The 22,775-nt window shown below is 44.6% G+C and overlaps 1 protein-coding gene across 5 annotated transcripts; it reads right to left on the reverse strand.

Annotated features, from left to right (window-relative positions):
- Positions 1 to 3,867: 3,867 nt before the first annotated feature.
- On the reverse strand, positions 3,868 to 22,532 carry Igsf1 (immunoglobulin superfamily member 1). Of its 5 annotated transcripts, none has more exons than XM_063246427.1 (20): positions 22,514 to 22,532; positions 16,792 to 16,927; positions 16,611 to 16,637; positions 15,952 to 16,233; positions 15,338 to 15,625; positions 13,245 to 13,529; positions 12,746 to 13,039; positions 12,009 to 12,287; positions 11,560 to 11,680; positions 9,590 to 9,660; positions 9,460 to 9,492; positions 8,738 to 9,028; positions 8,197 to 8,475; positions 7,300 to 7,587; positions 6,276 to 6,563; positions 5,801 to 6,088; positions 5,330 to 5,617; positions 4,931 to 5,209; positions 4,437 to 4,560; positions 3,868 to 4,284 (listed from the first exon to the last, which is right to left on the reverse strand). In XM_063246427.1, the coding sequence occupies exons 2-20, from the start codon at positions 16,877 to 16,879 to the stop codon at positions 4,149 to 4,151; spliced, it is 4,029 nt and encodes a 1,342-aa protein (XP_063102497.1). In that variant the 5' UTR covers positions 16,880 to 16,927; positions 22,514 to 22,532; the 3' UTR covers positions 3,868 to 4,148. The 5 variants fall into 5 exon arrangements, with proteins under 5 accessions (XP_063102497.1, XP_063102495.1, XP_013007851.1 ...); XM_063246425.1 differs by lacking the exon at positions 22,514 to 22,532 and adding an exon at positions 19,315 to 19,514 and having other exon boundaries at positions 4,931 to 5,182; XM_013152397.3 differs by lacking the exon at positions 22,514 to 22,532 and adding an exon at positions 19,315 to 19,513.
- Positions 22,533 to 22,775: the final 243 nt, after the last annotated feature.

The following is a 22,775-nucleotide window of genomic DNA, read 5'->3' on the forward strand; positions in this document are numbered from 1 at the left end:
ATACCACATTTAAAATAGGGATAATGGCAAGGCTTGTTAGGAATAAATGTAGTGTTTGTGTCACATTACATTTTAGTTACAACTCAATTGTAAAATAACACATCACTTGCATGAGTTAAATAAATAAATAGCCAAGAGCTTGTGTAAAAAAAAGTGCTGTGGGTTTTAGTTGACCACAAATTTCCTATGAGCCAACAGTAGGATCTGACTTTCCTTAGACTCATATAATTTTAGATGGAATTAATAGAAAAGGTTATTTGAGATCCCAGAAAGTAATCATTTCTCTATCCTCGATGCTTGTCAGGGAGTTGCAGATGTATTGGACTGCATCCTGCTTCTAATATTTTTGGATGGACAATGATAAACTCACTTGCAGCATGTCTAGAAGTGATGATGTGGGTTGGGAGACATTGGACAGCTCTTGAGGATGCAATTAAAATAATTCAGGGATGGAAACACTAAGACAATATTTGAATCAGTTCTTTCTTCAATTAGAAATGTTTACAGAACACACCCTACACCCAATCTGTCAGCAAATCCTGTTGCTCTTTCCTCAAATTATCGCAATAATCTAGCCATTTTTCATTGCTGCTTCTGTTATGATGCTGGCCTAAGTAAGCCTTTCTTGCTGAAAGTGTTGTAGTACCTGCTAATGGATCTCTCTGTGTTCTTCCTCTGTCCTCTCTGTCCTCTCTTAGTCTGCTTTACACTGAAGAGCCTGGATGACCCTAAGTATGACTCTTGTAGCTTCCTATTTCATTCAGCAGATAAAACAAAGTCCTTACAAAGATCTCCATGGTTTTTCCTGGCTCAGTTCCCAACACCTCTCAGGCTGCATCTCCTTCTCTTCCCCTCCTGGTTTACTTTGTTCTAGTCTTACTAGAGAAGTCGCAGAGACAAGACAGTTGTGCTTCTGTCTCAGGATTTTCGTATGTGCTGCTACCTCTGAACAGAACCCATTTGCCTAGATAGCTGCATGGCTTTCTCCTTCACACCCTTGAAATCATAACTCAAGTATCACCTTCTCAGTGAGATAGTCTTAACCATCTTTGTAATACGATTGAGACAGTCTCTTCCATAAAATATAACCCTTTATCTCCTTTCTCTGCCTTATATTTTTATTATAGATTTCTCTCCATGTAATGTTCCATATACTTTATTACCAATTACATTAATTATCTGTTTCCCAAAATAGAAGGAAAGAGTTTGTTTCTTTCACTGCCATATTCAGTGCCCCAAAGAGTGTCTTCCATACAGAAGGAAGCCATTAAATACTGCAGAATAAGTCAAAATATAAAATATATACAAAGTGCTGTTCTGGTTAAACCTGACAAAGGGTGGGGTAGGCATAAAGACCACTACCTGAGGAATCTGGATAATTTAAAGTTGACAGCATAAATATATTTGCATATGAATGCTGGTCACCTTCAGATAGTCCTGCTGAGTGAGGTCTAACCGACTCAGGAAGAACAATCCCCATTTCCCAAGCTTTCTAGGACTACTGTGTAAGTAATACATTTGACCTGGGTTGCAATTCGAGTCTGAATTAGAGCCAGTGACTATGGAGGGAATAGAGGCAGGTAAAGATAAGGGACCAATAGAAGAATTTGAGATTCTCAAGTTATTGTCTCTGAATGTGCAAGAAGGGATTCTGTCTCCCCATCACCTTTGCTACAGAAGAGATTCCATACTGGATGGCACAGTGCCTCAACAATCTCTGTGTCTCTGAGATGCTGGAGCTGATGGTGTAAGAACGTAGTGACTGGGAAAGTTTACATTTGTTTTCTAAAACTTGGGAGAGGTCTTTGGCCTTCTATTTTTGGAATGCCCCAGACAAATTCTCTACCATAATTGAGATTCCATTTCCCAGAAATTACCTGATGCTGGGCTGATGATTAGAGGCCAGCTAGGGGTAAAGGGACTGATTCCCATGGCAACCAGTTTGGAAAAACATACCATGTGGAGAATCGCAAGCAACAAGCTACTTTGGCATTATAAATAAGTATTTAATTCATTGAGATAGTTGTGACGATTTTGCATTATAAATAGATATTAATTCATTTGGCAGACAGTATGAAAGTTAAATCTCAAAGCCACTCTTTGTCTTCAAGTATCTCACAGTTAATTGACAACTATTTTTTTCCTTTCTAATACATGTAAAATTTAGTTCTCTATGTGAAAGAACTGTATGTGTGAGTGTTTCTAAAAAGCCAGCTAATAGTCCAGTGTCCCAAAATTGCTCACTATCTGTTTCTTGCTTAAAGGTTTACTAGCCTTTTCTCTGACAATGTGGATATCTCCATTTGAACTTTTTTTGACACAGGAGAGCCCAGGTTCAACATTTGTATTTCACAAGAGTACTTTTCCTGTTATGTTTGTCTTTTCTTTGCTCTGTTATTCTAATTTGTAGGAATCTCAAAATTTTAGTCCTTGGCTCTCTGATCTTTTCTTCTCATTTCTCTTTTCCTTGGTGAACAGCTAAAGCAATCGAGTGGTCACTTGCTAATTTGTATGGCCCTATCGCTAGCCTTCACAGTGCATACTTTGAAACACCCAAAGATCAGAAAACAAAATCTGACTGGATCAAAGCAATTTTATCCTAAAAACCAAGGCCCAAAGATGGGCCTCCTTCCAGTGTTCCAAATGTACAGTTCAATTGAGGATTAGAGATACATAGTTTGAGGGCAGAGAGTGGTGTTCAGCACAAAGCAACAATTAGCTTTGGCCAAATTCAAATGTAAAAGCACTTTTGAAATGCAATTTTTAGAAACGCTGTAAGAAATTAGTATAAACGGCTAATAGAATCTCATCAAATGGAAATCAGAGTGGGACTTTGTACTTCTACATTCCAAAGAGCTTAATACAAATTAGTCTATAATACTCAGAGTGTTTTTCTCTGTAAGGATTGAGGGAAATGGGATGCACTTTTTTCATTAACTTACTAGGTAAATAAGCTTCCTAGTGCAAGAATATAGGAGTTGCTTTCTAAACTTTATTGTAATCAGGGATAAATAACTCACTGTGTGTTGAACTCTCGCATGTTGTTTGTTCTGTTGAACAATGTTTGCCTAGAATTAAATAGTGCTTGGAGGCAAGAACATTAGGGTCACACTTGAAGGGGTCAGAACCTTCTCTAGAACCCAAGAAACAATTCTTCTGAGGTCTTAAACAAGGTTGAGGGAAATAGGTAAGCCTCCTTCTCTAATCCATTGTGTACTGAATTCCCACTCTTGGAGCAAAAGGCATGCTGATCCGGAGAGAAGAGCCAGGAGCTGCTCCCATTTGGCGTCCTGGAAAGAAATACTAGGAGGTTCCTGCTCCAAACTTCACAGGTCACCTGTTTACTTGCTCCCTGAGATTCTACTACTGGAGGCCAATATCTTTGGGAAAATAAGGTTGTCTTTAAACAGGGCAAAGTTTCAGTTTTTATAATTGTCCATATTTAGAAAAAAAGTATATAGCCTGAGGTTGGTAGTATGGGTCACAGAGCACAATTCACTAGTTTCAGAGTTCTACAGAAGGCCAACCCAACTGTTTGAAAGCATCTTACTGGATGAATATAAAAGTAACATGGTGAATGTGTTTGTCTTCTTCAGGTTCACATTGGGTGGAACATTGTCATTCATTCATTCATTCATTCATTCATTCATTCAATAATGGAAGAGATAGAGACTTCATTCAGTGATCATGTTTCAAACCAAATAGTGAAGAACTATTTTGGAGCCCTCCCTTCTTCTCCATTACATCTTTGAACTCATTTGTCTGGTCTCATAGCCCATGTCGTTTTACTCAGCCATGGAGGTCAGCTGCCATTTCTGCTAAGTTGCAAGCAGAGGGTAATAGAACAAAAGATGACCACTGCCATAGTTTTGCAGTTAAATAGTGAATAGTCTCTTTATTCAGAAGAATACATCTTAATAGAATTTCATGCACCAGTAAATCAGTACATTGAGGAGTTATGGGGATGGGAAACCTCTCTTCAGGAAACATATTGCCCTGGTGGAGCTTGCAACTCAGAATCCCCTTGCCTCAATTCAGGTTATCAGACCAGAGAACAGTAGATGGGGATGATTCCTAGGGTAACAAACCAGAATTCTAGGTCTCTGAGGGTGAAAGAGAGGAGAAGAATACTCTGGAAAAGAAGATTATTATATTGGGACTGGAAGTTCCACTGAGATCCCCTGGGAGGTTGATGAGGGAGAGTTTGTGGTGGTCCCCGGTTCCCCTTCTTGGTTACACTCTTCAAGCACTATAGTTTGGTCTCTGCCGTCTGTCTCTGAACCCCTACAGCAGGAAAAAGGAATTAGTAAGACAGTATTCAGAATCATCAACCTGAACACAGGCTGCATGGTAGAGTTTGGATGCTAGAGATATATTTGGACTATTGTTTTCCCAGCAGAATTTGCTTTCCAGAAGGAGGCTTGATGGGCATTTACCTGGTTCGGAGTCGAGGCCACTTCTTCCACTCTATGGCTAGCACCACCCCTAAGGCTACCACAACCACCACGATCAGGCTGCTTCTGACAATGTTACCCACAGTGCACTCTTGAGCAGCAGGCCCTGTGGTGTATAAAAGAGCACAGTCAAAGTCCATAAAGGTTAGCAAATGATTAATGTTTGTCTTTATCTCATGTCACCCCCTCACTTTGGTCTCCTGTAGAGTCACAAGGGAGCCATGTGTGGAACTTGCCGAAGGGATGGTCACTGGTGGTACATATGTTAAGGCAGACAGCCTGCCTTTCCTGGGGTGGGGAAGGACACTGAAAACATTCTGCTCCCTGACTAAGGTCCTACCTCCTCACTATCCTCAGAAGAAAAAATGGCACACTTGAGATCTCCTCTTTCCTGATCTGGGTAGTCTCCATGGGGGCTGTCCCTGGGTTCCAACTGTATTATGCCAGGACTGTTCATGGAAGGACCATTCACTCACCAGCTGCTCCCACCAGCTCCAGGGAATCACTAGGTTCTGACCAGATATCAGGGGAGGCCTGGAGACGATAGCTGCAGCTGTAGTTTCCTATGCCTTTTCCTTCTACATTGTTGATGACAAAGTCTCCATTCTCTGAGAACTGCTGAGGTGCTTCCTCTCCATCATGTTCTAGGACAAATTCCACACCTGGCAAGGGTCCTCGACACTGAAGGGTGATGTCCTTCCCCAGCTTGAACACAGTGTTGGGCCAGGCTGACAGAGAAGGTTTAGGGGGTTTATCTGCAACCATCAAAAACAGAAGTAAAAAGAGCTAGCCCCAAACCTAGCCCTCTATCTCTTATTGCTAACTGCTAAAAGCTACAGAATCTATGTCACTCACTGAAGTCTTCAGGACCTTACCAGTCACCCAGATCTCCAGCGAGGTACTGGGATATGAAGCTGCAAGTGGTGCAGAGTCCAGATAATAAACACAGCTATAGATTCCAGAATCTTCACTTCTCACCACTGGCATCCAGAAGTCTGCCCTGTACCCGATTGGCCTCTGGTGTTCTAAGGGTGCTTGAATCCCTTCCTTCAACAGGAAAAAGGTTGAGTCTGGCAGTTCCCCTTGACACTGAAGAGTCATATTTTCTCCAGGGACCACCATGGGACCAGGATGGGCCAACAAGATGGGTTTGGGGAGTAAGCCTGGAAGAAATGAATCATAAGTCAGAGAGAATAGACCACTTTCCAGGGCATCAGTGGAGCCTCCGTTCAATAAAGAGGGAAGACTCCTGCTGGCCATTTCTTGGGCTTTTTGAAAACATCTCTCATAAACAAATGAACTCCCTGCTTTCTACACACACCCACATCGAAGCACTGCTCGCTTACCTGTGACCATGAGTTCCAAGGTGTTGCTGGGCTGTATCCTTATGGAGCTGGTCCAGTCAGGGTGGTAGCAACAGCTGTAACGTCCTATGTTAGCATCAGATACACTGGTGATGGGAAATGCCCCATCATTACTAGTGGACCCCCAGAGCTGCCTTGAAGTGGCTTCTCCTTCCTTGTGCAAAATGTACCCTACTCCATGGAATGGACCCTGGCACCAGAGTGTAACGTTCTGCCCCATAGAGACCACAGAACTGGGTTCAGCAAACAGCCATGGCTTGGGGAATGTGTCTAGAAAGAACAAAGGTGAATAGTAGTGAGTATTGGAGCTTCTCACTTCCTGAGTTAACCTTTTAACTTTTTCCTGGATACAATTGTTCACTTCTGTGGTCTAGTATAGCCTTCCAGAAGAGATTACCCCTGTTAATCCCTGCTCCAGTTTTCTCCATCTCCAGTCCCCTCCCTTGTCTGTCCTTACCAGTCACCCAGATCATGAGAGGTGTACTGAGATACGAGCCCCGGTTCGACATGGTTGTCTCGTAGTAGATGCAGCTGTAGTTCCCAGAGTCCTCTGCTCCCACAGTGTGGAGGAGGAAGTCTGCTGAGCTCCCTGCAGCACTTTGGAACTGTAAGGGAGCCTTGGTTCCCTCCCGCAAGAGGGCAAACCTCATGCCCTTCAAATTCCCTTGGCAGTGCAGGGTCACATCCTTCCCAGGAAATACCACTGGACCTGGCTGGGCCAGGAGAATGGGTTTGGGGTAAAATTCTGGAATTAAAGAGATCATAACATGAGAGAAGTCCACCTGTTGCATTCTGCAAACAACTTTTTATAATATTATTATAAGATACAATATTATTTTATTTTAGAAAATGTGGTTTTAAAAACCCACCAAAAACATTTCTACAAAATCAAACATAACTATTCTTTATGTACTTTTCATTTACTTTTTCTATATATGTTGGTGTCCATGTAGCAATAACTACACAATTTGGACCCCACTGTATTTGGTTTGGTAATTCGATATTTTTCACTTAACTTTTATTGTAAACACTTCCCTGTGACGTTAAACAGTCTTTGAAAACTAGCATTAGTAATGGCTACAGCTGACATTTCGAGATCTCCTCTTGTCCTCTGAGGGCCATGCAGCCCACCAATCTCTAACAGCCCAGCTAAAGAAAAAGTGGGCATCAAACCTAATGCTCAAGGCCAAGCCACAAAACAATTTCAGAAATAAAACAACTTGAACTTGGCTGTTTGGATGGGGCACCCCATCTGCCTTACTTTTCTCCTTGGTTATTTGCTTCCCCCCTCTCCTGCCTCTTCTTCCTGTAGTAATACATGAGCAGCTGTCCTACAGTGGACTGTTCACCTTGAGACAGGCACTGTCCTTAGCACTTTCTCAGTGTCTTTTAGAAGAAGCATTGCTTCCTTCCTTCTAATGGTCCTTCTGTCTACTGTGCCATGGTGTCACCACTTCCACTGGGATTTCCCCATTCCTGACCTGTCACCACAAGTTCCACTGGGTCACTGGGCTCAGACCAGGTATCAAAGTCATAATAGCGGCAGCTGTAGTTCCCTCCATCACCAATGCCCACTGAAACGATGAGGAAGTGAGCTGAACTGGGCCCTGGATTTGCCCAAGAGCGGTCACTGGACGCTATTTCATTGTCATCTTTGTACAGAATAAAGCTCATGTGCTGATGTGGGGTAGAGCAATTGAAAGTCACTCGGGCACCCAGGGTGACCTGAGGGCTGCCCAGTGTCTTGAAGAAAGGCTTGGGGTACATTTCTAGGAGGCAAAAACAAAAGAGAAAATACTATAATCACACACAACAGAAAAACAAATTAAGGAAAAAAGCAAGCAAATACAACAAATATTGGTTCTGGGCAGCTGTTCTGCTTTCTATATTGTTCTCATTCCAAAGTAAGTGAATTTAAAAACCTTACAGGGGCCACCCTATCCTTCTGCTTCATTGCATCTCAGTGAATGTCCCTTGTCATTGAGGTAGGCAACAGAGTCTAGTGAAAGGGCAGAAATTTCACTGAGACTCTGCTGGTTTTCTGTGCCTCAGTTTGTCCATTTGAGCAAGCAGGGTGAATGACACCTGACCCACCTCCCTTGAAGATATGCACTATAGTTCAACTAGATAATTGATAGGAAAATAATTAGAAAACTTAAATCACCCTCCACAAACCCAAGCTATTAATAGCGATTATGGCTATTAATATCATGCAGCCAGAGGCCCTGGCACTCCCAGCGCCACGCCTGCCTGGCTCTAAGATTGGACACAGGCTCCTAGGACCAACAGCAAAGTTTGCAGTGGGGAGAGGAGTGTCTGCCTCCACCTCCGCCCTCCCAGGCCCAGGCCCAGGCCCAGCCCATGTGTTTCAGCTCTACCTTTTATGACAAGTTCCAGGGGCTCACTGGGCTCAGACCACTTGAACGGGAGTGTTGCTGTGTGTGTGCGGCAGCTGTAATTGCCTTCATCTTTATCCTCCATTCTTCGGATTATAAAGAAGGCCTCTCTACCAACAGCACCAAGTTGCTGGACAGGTTCTTGCTCTCCATCCCTGTACAGAGCAAACTCCATGCCGGCCAGCCATCCTTTGCACCGTATTTGCAGTTCCTGGCCCCGGATTGGGGGAGAAGCTGAAATGACAGGTTTGGGGAGGATGTCTGGAAAACAAAATGAGGTGGAGAAGGAGTCAGAAGTTTGCAGGCTCCCAGATAGAACACTCAAGATTCACTTTATCAGCAAAACAAATAAATAAAAACAACAACAAAATCCATCCTGGCTTACCACTGGCCTCTTCCTGTCAATCTCTCTTTCCCACCCCTCCCCCAGAGAGGGCCCCTCCCCTTCCCCTGCAGCACCAGAGTCAGAATCCCAGGGGGCAATGGGGAATCACTCTAGCAGGACCTTCTGCCTTTTCCTTACCTGTCCCCACCAGCTCAAGTGCTTCACTGGGCTCGGAAACAGCCATCTCCTCCCATGAATGGCAGTGGTAACTCCCTCTGTGACTCTGGGTCAGCTCTCCAAGGGGGAAGGCAGCCCGGACCTGCTCTGAGGCTCGGCGAGTTGCAATCCACCCTGTCCCATCTTTCAGCAGCACAAACTCCTTGGTTGAGCCAGAAGGGCTTCTGCACCAGAGGGTTAAGTTCTCCCACGGGGCCAGGGGGAAATTTGTCTCTGCCCACAGCTCAGGCTTAGGCGTTGGCATGATTATTTCTAGAAACAGCAGAGTTAATGAAGCCATCTTCTCTCCTCTTATACCCCTCCTTTCCTTGCCCTTGAACCCCTACCCAGATCACACTGCCTACCTCCCCTCTCTACTCAAATACCAATTCACCCTTCCTTCCTTCCTTCCTTCCTTCCTTCCTTCCTTCCTTCCTTCCTTCCTTCTTTCCTTCCTTCCGGTGCTAGGGAAAGAGGAAGCTGATGTTTCAGTTGAGCCCCAGAAAAGCGCTGAAAGCCTGGGAAAAATTTTGCAGGCAGAAAGGCAGAGAGTTGAAGGCTGAATTTTGTCAGCAGCTTTAGCGAGTGCCCCTTCCTGGCTGTCCTCTCCAAACCAGTCACTCCCTGGACACTGACACTGACACTCTGTAGTTATTTCGGATCTCCAGAGAGGAATGTCCCAGTCTGGAGCAGGAAAAACTCACCAGTCTCTTCTGTCAATACCCCATTGCACAGTCCTGCAAGAGAAAGTGCTGCCAGGGCTCTGCCCCTCCTCCACAGGACTTCACCCAGCAGGCCTGCTGCCCAGGACCCTTTCCAGCCCCTGGTACTCACCACAGCAGAGAAGCGCCGCGACAATGAAGAGCATGGTGACCCCTTGAGCTGTTTCCAGCAACCAGGCTTCTCTAGTGAGACCAGAAAAGAGATGAGAGGAGTTGCTGGGTTCAGGGGGAGGGCGGGGAGAAGGGGGCGGCAATTTATGTCATTGGTTTGCTCGTTACCCAATCGGGATTGGATATGGCCAGGATAATGGGATACAACCTTTACTGACATGGATGACTTTTCTTTTTGAGGGCCTAACCACCTACAAAACCTCTTGCTCCTTCTTGACCCTCATGCCCTTTGCCCCCTCCCCGCTCCTCAGCCCATATCATATGTCAGCTCCCTTTGGCCACTGATTAGGCTGTTGCTGGAATTGAGATGTCTGATGGGAAAATGCTTTTGTATCTGCAGTTCTCAGAACCCCTAGAGCTCAATGTGATCAGCAGCTCTGGGGAGTGGGGGTGGAGGGAGCAACTTGGAGTGTTTCTCCGTCATCAAGTTTAAGTTTGGAAGCAGTTGTTATTATGGTAAGATTGGTCCTCAGACCGACCTGCCTCACCTGCCTTTGTTATGGAAGGGTTGCCTAGGCAGCCGTGATGAATTACCAGAAGACTGTCAGTGCTGAGCTAAGCTTGTCAGAGTGGGATCCCCCTCCCTCTACCCAGAGTATGACTAGCAATGTGCAGTAGCTTTGAGGCATGGGCTCTTGTAGTATGCAATGATATTAAGCCAAAATCCACTTGACCACTTTTACTTAGAAAACACTGACCCTTCCTCCACTTCCTGGTCAGAAATACACTTTTCAAGCTGCTTTCTCTGAAATCTGGTTTCTGATCTCATTCTTTAATGCAATGGTCATGCGATGGAACATATGCGGTTATACTTTTTTCTGACCTCTGATCTCCGGAGGGTGCCCTGGAATGTATAGGATCCAGAGCAGAATCTAGGATGATTCAGAAATTGACCCCCACTGAAACTTTTTGAAAACTCAAAGGGTGGTAGGTTTTGCAGAAGCCTTAGATGGCTTCCCTCTAGTTGCCTAAGCACTCTCTCCCTCAGATCCCAGTGGAAAACATGAACACACATAATTATAGTCACAATCCATTGTGCACTGAATATTCCCAGACACACAAAGTGAAGTCTTGTGGAGGAGTGTGATCACACAGAGGCAGCGGGTACAAGGATACAGCCAGAAGCAGGATGTGAGGGGAAGTGGGCAGAGCACTCAGGAGTGGAGACCTCCATGGGTTAAGAGATATTATCTTTCTTCTCATTCCCTAATAGAGTAGTGCAAGACAAGCCTTGGGGATTAAGGAGAGAGACTGGCTTAAAAAAAAAAATTCAAGAAGTTTGGTTCAGCTTGCCATTTTGTAAATTCAGAGAAACAGCCTGATTCCATGGCTCCATCCATTGCTTTATCAGATGTCTACCCAGGTTCAGACTTTATTCCCAGGATGCTTTGCACAGGTGGTTAGAGGCCAGAGTAACAGAGAGACTGGTTTCTAAGGCAACTGGGATAGGCTACAAGGCTCTCTAGCCCTTCAGAGCTGAGGGTAGTCATGAAAAGTGGGGATGCGAGTTGAATAACAACCCTGGAGACAGAACAGCAGCGTTTTTTTTTTTTTTAACAAGAGAAAATAGTTCAGATCAAGTTAAAGTGGAAGACTACAATCATGCCTGAGGGGCAGAGAGGTTGGGGAGACATGTGGGCACTCTAGGTAGAGGTGAGATCAGTGAATACAGTTCATATTATTTCTCCATCTCTGAGAATTACACATTTCACCACCCTGTAGCTTGGATGATTGACCCCTCTGTGAAGTAAAAGAGAAACAACTGGGATAAGAAAGTCTTTTCTAAGTTCAGAATGTAACAGCTATGTAGGGTGTGCCTCTGTAGTTTGTCTCAGCTGTGAATGACCCATTCCTGAGACCAGGGGAGCCTGGAGTCAGGCAGAAAGCAGTAAGCTGGAACAAGACAGTTACCTGATTCTGAGTCTCCGACACTTCCACCTGATCCACAGCAATACCAGCAGCAGGGCAGCAAGCTCTGTCATTAGAGACAACCTGATGGCTTCATCCAGAATGGAATTCCAGGTGAGAAATCCTGTGGCCAGAGAAGACCGGAAGCAGGACCCTTGATGAGGATAGGAGTAGCTGAATACATTCATGGTGGGTGGGTGGGGGGCTGGTAACTGAGAGTGCTTCTGTAGGGAAAGTGAGGCAGAAGCAGCTTTACTCTTCATGGGAAACAGGAGCCTTGTAATATACTGTTCACTGCCTTTAAGTGACTGTGGGATTACACTAGGAGAAGGTCACCCAAACCCATGGACTCTGACTTCCAAGCCCGGGTCCCTTTCTCATATCTTTCTGGGCACTGCTCTAGGAATCCCAGGGGTATGGAGAGCCATTCCTATGAAAAGTTATCCCCTCACCTGCTGGTCCAATCAGCTTCAGAGGCTCACTACAGTGTGACCAGACGTTAGGGTGCACCTCTACATGATAGCTGCAACTGTAGGTCCCTGTACGTTTCCCCTCAATGTTAGTGATGATGAAGTCTCCATCCTCTAAGAATTTATGGAATGTCGCTCTTTCTTCCCACTCCAAAAAGAATTCAAGAACTGGGTGGGACACTGGGCACTGAAGAGTGATGGCCTTTGCTTGCTTAAACACAGTGCTGGGCCAAGCTGACAGGCAGTGTTTGGGAGGCTTATCTGAAACAGATCCAGATACCAGAGTTAGAATTGATCTTGAACTCAATACCTTCCCACCCATTACTAAACTTTTCTGAGTTCCTCATTTGGTCTTTTATTCCTTTCTACTTCCACTTGATCAGTGGCTTCAAAATTTGTGCATTAGGAATTCTTTTGCCTCTAATTCAGCACTCTAAGGACTCCTGGTCCCTATCATCAGCTTCCCCTGGTCTGAAGGAAAATAATTTTTTCTAGGGGTTACAAGGTGGTTGGCCATGCTGAAAGACAGAGCTTGACAAACCATCTTGGGAGAGAAGGTATTTAAGGATTTAGAGAAAGTTCTATGTCACTCTATTAGTGTATTTATCTTTGGCTCATAGCTCCAAGGGACCACTAATTCCTCCTTATAATACTGTGATAATTATAAAAACAAGCAGGTTAGTAGTAATTTGTGCAAAAAAGCAATTGTTAGCACTTGCCTACAACCAGAAGCTCCACAGTGTTGTGTGTTACCATCCTAATGGAAGTCTTCCAGGTGAGATGATAGTTGCAACTATAGATTCCAGCATCATGGTGGGTTACACCATGGAGCAAGAATGGTTTGTTGTCAATAACGCTGGTGGCATCCAAAAACTGAACTGGTTTGTCTTCTCCTTTCTTATAGAGTGCAAGTCCCACACCATCCACTGATCCTCGACATTTCAGGCTTATGTTCTGACCCATTAGGACCACAGGACTAGGGCGAGCAAGGAGCCAGGTCTTGGGGAGAGCATCTAGGACAAGATCCAAAATATACATGGCTAATGGTCTGACATCTCCCTCCCAAAACTTAGAATTCCTTCCCTCCTCCGTCCCCCAGGCTACCCTTGGCAAATCCCTACTTAGCCCTGGCTGTACAATTAGGCTCTCCAGGGAACCCAGAGGGAGCTTTACATCCTTACTTCTTTGTGCAGGTCCCATTGCACACCCCTCTCTTACCAGTTACCCAGATTTTCAGGATATCACTAAGGAGTGAACCTCTGTATGACCCATCATAGTAAAAACAGAGGTAACGTCCAGAATCGTGGATCTTCAGAGTCGGGAAGAAGAAATATGCCTCGTTTTTTATTGGCTCCTTATGGTAAAAGGACTTCTCCATGTCTTCAAGTCTCATTAAAGCAAAGGTCATTCCATAGATTGGCCCTTGGCACCTGAGACTCAGGCTCTCACCGGGTGCCATGATGGGCCCAGGATATGCTGTCAGAGTTGGTTTGGGGTAGAGTCCTAGAAAGGTAAGAGATCCTGGAGTTAGAGGTAAGATGATTCTTCCTTATTTTTCTATTTTTGTGTCCTAGCTTTTATGCACATGAAGTAGTGTCTTGAGGTTTGTCCACTTCACCCCCATCCATCCTTGGATCCCTTCCTCCTCTAGGATGTATCCAAGGGTAGGTTTATTTAGGCTTTTTTCCTCTCACCAGCTCCTCTGAGCTCTAACCAAGTGAATACCTACATCCAGGATCCCCTGTGTCTGCAGGTTCTTGAAATGACAACTAAAGTTCTTCCAAACCACTTGAAAATGACTTTGCATCTATCTCTGTGGAGCATGCATGCTAGTATACATTTCTCAGGAGAGTTTTCAAAAAAACATTAAACTCACTTCAAACTTGACTTCCAAGCTAAGACTGGAAGATGCTATTAAAGAGAGTTGGGTCAATAAGTCTGCAACTCAATGGAAACTGTTAAAGTGGACCTACTCTCATTCTTACAGATTGTTCCTCCAAGGTGATTGGACTACAAATGTGAAGTCACCTACCACTCTTTCTTGCCCCCATCCCAATCTGAGCTATACCATTCACAATAGAAGGGTCAGCTCTGTCAGACGCTCATAGAACATTTAGGACATATCAGGAATCATATATGAGTAGGCTCAATAAAGAAGACAGCCTCTGTTATCCCCCCAATGGGGGATACTGGGCTATAGATAACCACAGAAGTGGGTGTTAGTGGAATCTACACTGGAATGGTGTGTGTACAACAGAAATCCACAACATAGTTCAAGCAGGCAGTCCTCTGTTATTTGATTCTCAATAAAAAGCTAATAAAAGATAATAAAATCATTATCTACCATTTATTGAGAGCTTATATGCCAGGCACTGTACATATATTTAGGCAAGTCCTCACAACAACCCTGTGAGGTAGGCATTATTCTTATATAAACTTTGCAAATCATCAAACTGAAGCACAGAGAGGTATTATACAAATAGATATTATTAACCCATTTTAGAGTGGAAGAAACCAAAGCACAGAGAAGTGACTTGCTCAAGATCACACAGGGATGGAGGGTCCGAGGTGAAACTAGAACCCTTAGAAGCACCCTCTAAGCTCAGGGTACTTTCTGCAGCACAGCTTGCCCCATATCTATATAGTTGATGGAAGGCCTAAAGTAGAAGTGGCCAATTCCATCTAGGAACATCCAGGTCATGGGTCGAGGACCTAGGACTGCAGTGTGTGTATCTGGCATGTGGACTTTTGGGGGAGCCATCTTCTGTTCAAAGTTTAGTGCTACCTTATTGGCTATATTGATATGGGGCTAAAGTAATTTATCAAGTCATCTAAAAAACATGAATTATCTTTTTCTTTGTCATTTCTTTGGACTCACCACACACTAACAGTTCATTTGATTCCCACACTTAAAAATAATAATCACAAGTAAATACACACTTAACAATGTAAAAATCAGTTTATAAGACTGCATTGGCAGTGCCTGGCAATACTAGGTGCTCAATAAATACTAAAAGAATAAATGAATGCATGATATTTAATAGATAGAGAACAACAAAGCTGTGATGAGCTGAAGCTGCTGAACAGTTGGTTGGGCTCACTCATGAGCCAAATGATTGGCTCCCATATGTCTGCCTTGCAGCATGTGCAATTCTAATTTGTGCCTCAACCAAATGTCAAATGATTCTACCTCATGGGCTTTGCAGGGTGTAGGAACTGGCTGAAGGAAGTAAAATCATCAACCCTGGCTCAACCAGCCATGACCCCTGGCAGAATAATTGTCAGATGCCAGCAGCCATGGCCACACCCACCTGCTACAACCAGCTTCAGGGGGTTGCTGGGCTCTGACCACAGAGTGGGGAGCATCTGGATGTGAGTGCGGCAGATGTAAACCCCTTCCTTCTCAGGTGTCATGTTGTCAATGGAGAATATGGCCACTCTCCCGGTTGGGACTTGGTAATCCACAGGCTCTGCATATCCCTCTTTAAACAGCATGAAAACCAAATCCTGCAGCCAGCCATGGCAGAGGACGTTAACATTACATCCAAGGAGAGGGGGTGTCTCAGCCTGGATCCAGAAGATGGGCTTGGGCAGCTGGCCTGAATAGAAAGAATGAAATGGAGTTGGATATAGCAAAGATAGTGCTGCATAGGGCACGGTGGGCAAGACCTCTATTTTGGGTGAGGCTTCCCTGTGTGCTCCTTACCTCCACTCCTTCTCTCCCCACTTCCACCCCAGAGTCTGCATCCTCACTGCTCAGTGTCTAATACAGAGTAGGTACTTAAGTTATAACTGTCAAACGCATGCATATATGCACATATTTGAGGTAAATGAGTCAATTAAATAAACCCTGTTTTAAGAAGGCACGTTTAAATCCCAGGAGTTAGATATTATTCTTGAGTATCTATCTCTATTTTTTTTTTACCTGGTGCTTCCAACTCTAGAATTTTGCTGGGCTTTGACCAGCCAGTCTCCTTCCAGTAGCAGCACCTGTAAAAACCTGTATTGGATTCAGTGAGGGCACCTAAGAGGAATGAAGCTTGAAAGGTCTTGTAGGAAGGGCGGATCCATGTCATCTGTGTCTTGTCCTTCAGCAGCAGGAACTTGCTTGATATCCGAGAGGGGCTTCTGCACCAAAGTGTGATATTTTCCCAAGGGGCCTGTGGGTAGTTGGACTCTATCCATAGCTCCGGTTGAGGTTCCATTGCTGTCATTTCCAAAGATCACAAAGACATGAGCAGTCCAACCTTCTCCTTCCCATAATGAACCTCCCAACATACCTTAAAATTAGCCCTGACCTAAATCCCTCCTCTTGCCTCTGGAAACATGAGTGTCTGCTCACAAAGAATGTGGGCTGGCGATCCCCTGTTATTTACCCCGGGGACTCAGAATGAGTTGGAGAATAAAGTGCAAGTCTATCTCCCTGTCCATCTAAGAGCTCATTGTGATTCTATGGGAACTGAGTCAGGAAGGGAGAGAAGCTCTGAGAAGCCCTCTCTGTCTTTAGACTCTCCAAGAAGTTATGTCAGGGTTACGGAGGTTCTTTCAGGAAAGAAGGTACCCAAAGAGATGGAATTTACTTACCCATTGGTGTTATACCTAGACGTGGCCCTGAAAAAGAGAGATACACGGTGAAGGTGAAGGAGAGATCCTCTTGTCCCCAGTCTGCCCCTCACTCTTCATACTCGCCTTGTCCTCCCCAAGGTACCCTTTCTCTTGGGAATCTAGCATAGTCACTCACCCCTTACCCCTTCCGTGTACTCACAAATAAAAAACAGCAAGAGAATGAATGCCCACAGCATGGTGGCCCTCTTCCTTGCTCTCTCCAGGGTCAGGGGCCTTTGGTGCTGCATGTGCACTCTGGGCCTTGAAAGGCTTTGCTGCTCAGCAGATGTCAGGATCTAAAAACAGAACTTTTGTTACTTTTCCTGCTCCTTAAAGATTACTAAACTGGGCATAAGCGCCTGCCTTGGAAGCAGGCAGTCGTGAGTTCGATCCCCGGTACCGATAAAAAAAAAGGAAAAAGACAAAAAAAAAAAAAAAAAAAGATTACTAAACTGCACTTGAGGACCCTATGTTCCACTCCCTCATAGGCATGCAGGGTATTACAAGGCCACCTGCCCTTTCCTCTCCTTGCCTGTGTGCTCACTTCCCCATCCTCCTACCTTGTCTCCACTGGATTCTAAGATGTCATTCTGGTTGAAATGTCCATTTATCTCTGAGATCTCAGAGACCCAGAAAGTGACCTAATAGAAGCCCCCACAAAATCTCCCATGAGATGGGAGGTGTAGATGCACCTTTGGAGATCCTTTCTTCAGATATACACATGTAAGCTGAGTCCTCAACAGCTAAAGAGGGATTAACACTATTGTCATTTTGTGGATGAGGAAATGAATCTTAGATGCAATTATCCCAAAGTTAAAAGGCACTAAACATTAGAGCCAAATTTCAAAGCCATGCTGAAGTCCAAGATGTATGCTTAAAACCACCACTTAAACTTCCAGAGGTGGCACTTGCCCCCTCTTCAATCTCCCGTCTCCTTCCCATCTCACCTCTTGGAGACTGTCCTTTGTATGGCATGCTTCACGTTCATATTACCCTCACTCATCTCTTACCCCTCAAAGTTTAATACTCCCCGGGCAAGTAGGTGCTGGAGAATCAAGCTGCTTACACTTTATTAACATAAGGTGTTAATGATTCTTTAGCTGCCCATAACTTCTCTGCAGTTTTGTTCACTGTCCAAGGAAAATGAAATTGCTTGAAATTTCAGGAAATCTGACAAAAATATTTGAGTTCAAGGAGGGCTTTCTGATTTTCCCAGAATTCTCTGTTGACTATAGGTCCTTTATATACATACATGTGGCCCCCAGAGTTGTTCTACCTCCCTTTGCCCCCAGTAACCTTTCACCAAGCCAAGATATCTACTCCACAAACTCAGGGTAACTTTCCTTCCTGAGTCTTGACTGAGTCAGAAGTCCTATTTGGCCTCAGGTGCTTAATCTTAGATCAGCAGAGTGAGGTAGCAGAAGCTCTCAGAATAGATAAAGGGTTTGATTTTGCCTCTCCAAGCTCATCCCAAGACCTCAGCTTCTAACTGGGATCCGTGCTAAAGGTTGCCAAGACTGAGGAGCAGGAAGAGGGAAAGAGTTATTTTCAAAACATCAGGGCTGTAGAGAGCATGTGAGGGTGAGAATTCAAGAAAGCAGGGCTCTGCTTTGCATTTCTCACTTTGCATTGAGGAATGTTTCATTTGCCCTTCTTGAACTTTGCTTATCTGTTAAATGGGAGAATAATATCTACCTAGCATTGTTGTTTTGGATTAAAGACAAAAATATCTGATGCCAGACCCATAAGAAGCATTTCATACAAAAGGTGTGTTTTTTTCCTTCTTTACTAAGGGGGCATCCAAATAGTGTAGGGCCCAAAAGATGTTCTTCCCATCTGGATTCCTGTAGAACCTTGTCCCTGTACTCTGAGGGCCAGGCCAAAGCTTGGATGCCACCCTGTTGCTCTGTTCCCCTGAGGTGGTCTGGGCCAGGGTCTATGAGGAAGCCAGTTTCTTCTGCCAAGGGAAGGGTTCAGGCTAGGCTTCCACCCAGGAAATGCTATCTGAAGTTCCATTCTTACCATATTGACCCCCAAATCAGAGTGCTTGCCTCCTGAGAGATTGTGTGGAGCAGGGAAACTGGACTTTAGAACATCACTGACCACTCCTCAGTCACTAAGGAAACTGTACCATTTATATCCAGCCAAAATGAGAGAAATTTTATGCCCAGGGGACTAGGGAACAACTCTAAACTTCAGGTTCATTGGCCACGCCCATTTTTGCCCTTTCACCCTACCCCCACTTCCAATGTAGGCTGTTTAGCCATTTTCTCACCACTTCTACACCTCCCAAGCACTTTTCCACCCTTAGGCAGCTCCGCAGTTCTTGAGAGGATAACATAACCAAAATGTCTAATGGCTTGCCCCTGCACAGCTTTGAGGGATCCAGGAATCAAAGGGGGGCAGGGTGCCGGGTACCTCCTTCGCTGAGGGTTTGGAGGGAAGACTGAGAAGGAAAAGCGAAGATATCTACAGTGCCCAGACATTCTCAGCGACGCTTGGCTGGAATCCGGGGAAGGAGGAACGCAGGGATGAAGGGGGTGAGGGGACAGACTAGTGGGGAGCAGTTTGATTTATGGCGATTAATTACTGCAGGGAGCCCCTCTCGGGGTTTTGTTTAAAATCTAGTGGCCACTAATTAATCTTCAGCCACTGGACTATGCGCTCATTTGCAGGTACTTACGGTAGTTGAAGGCCCTCTCCGCTTTTGGAGGTTCTCCAGCAGCTCTCTCCAACGCAGCGAACTGCCCGGCATGGGGAGAGCTGTCTAAGGACGGCCTCTCCGGCTCCGAGCCCCGCCTCCTTCTCTCTTCCGCCCGCCCACCGGTCCGCCCCAACCTGCTCCCCTCTCCCGCCAGGCTCCGGAGCCCACTTCTACCAACTCTGCTCAGCACCTGCAGTCTTCTAAGGCTTGGGATTTCTCCGCCCCTCCCAACTCCCCGCCTCTCTCTGACTCCCTGCAGAGGTTGCCCAAGCCAAACTCAAGCCCCTGCCCCCTGCCTGTCGCTGAGAGTTTCCTTGGGTCACTGTATCCTGAAGGGAGAGGGCCAGCTCTTAAGACAGCCAAAGCTGTAGATCCTCCTCTTTGGCTCCCCAATGCCTTTAAAGGGATCTCAGGTCTTTGCTCTTAACGCACCCAACGTGTTCATAAACATCGCTAACTTGGTTTTAATGCCTACTACAGGACCCTGGGACCTCAGCCTCCATTATTTGTAATCTTTACAGCAACCCTACAAGATAAACATTTCTTCCCTAAACTTGACAGAGGAAGAAACTGAATCTCAGAGAGGGTTAAGTAACTTGAATGGTCTTCAAAGTCCAGCTTGGGATAAACACCCAGGCTTTAGAAACATACAAATTTAGATTTCAGTTCATGTTCCACCTTCAATAGGGATGTGTGACCTCAGGCAAGTGAGTTAAATTCTCTGAGTCTCACTTTCCCCATCTTTAAAATAAACAAAACAGCAGAACCCAGTTCACAGGGATTTGGTGGGTGAATTCAGTTTCAACTGACAGTATCAAAGGTCTGGCACATAGCAGGTTCTCAATAAATAGTGTAGCCTGCTACTATTGCTGTTAATAGTAGTAACTACTATAATTAAGTTGTAAAGCCTTTCTAAACTAATCGAAAACAATGTGATTTTCTTAACATAGAACAATCTTTTATAAAGTTTTGTTAAATGTGACTTTTTAGGACGATAATGCATAAAGACACTAACCAAAGTCCTTGACATGTAGCATATGAGAGCAGTAAAATACAGTATCCACTGGGCTCACAGACCAACTGGTTAAAAAAATCCTCAGCACAGATCAATTGACATATTTTCTGCATGGACATGTGCATTTCTATCTTTGCAGAAGATTATAAATTATCAAGTGAAAAATCCTTTAATTCATAAACGAACTATGCAAAAAATTAAGTAACAGCTCTCTTAATGGACCAATTGAGTATGAGATCTTCATGCATCAGGTGATACCAATGATGGCATACTCAGCTCCTTTGCACCACTATAAACTGCAGACTGTTGTGTGATGATTAGAATACCCAGATTAATCTAAATATGTGTTTCTGGACAAGTTTTTTAAATCTCTCCAAGCCTCATGTGCCTATTTGTAAAATGGGGACAATAAGTGCATTTATATCAGGCAGGGTTTGGGGAAGGACAGAATAAAAACTCCCCTGTAAACCACTACATGGGGCTGGGAATCCAACAAACAGCCATTAATTCAACACTTGGTTGTTGAGTACTTTCTTTGTGACAGGCATTGTTCTCAATGCTGAAGATTCAGAGGCTGATGGTTCCTCCTCTTTAAGAGTCTGTAGTCTGAGGATAACTCGTGATAGAGCATGAGTAGGAGGGTGGCAGAGCAAAAACCTTGAGAATCGGAGGTTTGCAACAGCGAAAACCAGCAAGTGAAGCTTGATGGTGTACATTGGGAGACTTGCCAATAGTTTGCTCTTGTTACTATGTGCCTAAACTAGGGCAGGGGTAGCAAAGAAGGAGTGGGGGAACAACAGGTTTCGAAACATTGAGGAGGAAAAGTGGACAAACTTGTTTGGAACATGATAGTGATAGTTATTATCTGTCAGAGTGGAAACATTCATGCCAATTTTCAAAACATTTATATAGAAATTGCTATGATAGCACCAGGCACTAAGTGCTTTATAAATCTTAACTCGTTTAATCACCATAGCAACACTGCGAAGTAGCTATCATTATCAGCCCCATTTTACAGATGAAGAAACTGAAAAACAGCCATTAAACAAATTGCCCAAGGCCGGCACAGCCAGCAGTGGATTTAGATCTAGACAATCTGCATACTATGTCCCATATGCTGAGCCACTGCCCTCTGCTGCCTTTGCACTGGAGGATTTGGATGACACCATTAAACTAAAAAATAGGAAAAGAGCAACATGCACGTGTGAAAGTGCTTTGGATGATTTTTAAAAAGCACCAATCAAATGTACTGCTAATAATGTGGAAAGGAGGCAAGGAAGTGTCCCCCAGCCCTCTACAAGTTCGAGGACAGAAAGCTTGGGCTCTTGGACCAGCGGGCTGAATCTAGAGCCCAGAATGCCCCCTGTCTGGCTGAAAATGCCTGAGAAGGTCCTAAGTTGTGTGGTGAGAATGCCCCCCCCCCCCCGTCTCTCCCTCTCTCTCTCTCTGTCTGTCTGCTTTTGCTCTAGGACATTAAGGAGTCTTGAAGGGACTTGTTATTCAGGCTTCATAGAAGCCCCTCATTCAAAGTATGGCTTGCAATTGAGATGCCAGAAGCTCTGTCTCTAGGCTACCTCAGTCAATTTTGAACCTTGCAGCCTGCAGAAAGATAATCATTCTCTGTCCAACTCCCTGAAGAAACCTTGAGTGGCCCAATAGTGGAAAGTTAGGAGTAGAGGCCAACAGGCTCTGGGGCTGGGACTCAGCTGAGAGGGAGTTCTGGACATTTACTCTGCTGGTCTTACTCCATCAGGAATTCAGCAGGGCTGTAGCTCTGTGACTAAATCTCAATCTCAATTTCTCTCTCTCTCTGAAACACTGAAACATGATCTTCTCTCTCAGTTTATTATTCTACAAGTAGCTGATATTAAACAATTCTTTTTTCAGAAAATGTTTTGGGCAGGCTTCCTTTGACTCAGAATTTCCATGGTCTGGTGGGTTGGTTTGGAACCATTGTCCTCAGATGCAGGAAGATCAGAAAGTATCTGTGAACCACACTTTTTTTCCCCTTTTAGACTTTAAGCACTAGGGTTTAAAGAGAGTTCCTCCCCCAAAAACTTCTGATCATCTCTAGTGGAGTATGAAACACCAGTTAAACCCGAGTTTACTGAGCACATACTTGATATACTGGATGGTGTGGTGGAGTGTTAAGATTAGACTCACCCATTAGACAAGGTTTCTGAGCCCAGAGACTTTGAGCCTAAAGAGAAGGAAACAAAAAGTATTTTATGAAACTGTCCTGAGGAGCAGAGGAGCACAAGACATACTTTAAGCTCAACGGAAGGTTTGGAAGCACCAAAGGCCACAGGATGAGCTACAGAGCCTTTGTAAACCGTAATCTAGTCCATCCTGAGGTGATGAGTTCTGGTTTTCGTTTCCCCCTAAATCTGTCTTGTAGTATCCTAAATAAGAGAAGCATAGGGCC

Source organism: Cavia porcellus, unplaced genomic scaffold, assembly GCF_034190915.1.
Source record: "Cavia porcellus strain 051 isolate PalLab524CR breed Dunkin Hartley unplaced genomic scaffold, mCavPor4.1 scaffold_3, whole genome shotgun sequence".
In the NCBI taxonomy this organism is placed as follows: Eukaryota; Metazoa; Chordata; class Mammalia; order Rodentia; family Caviidae; genus Cavia; species Cavia porcellus.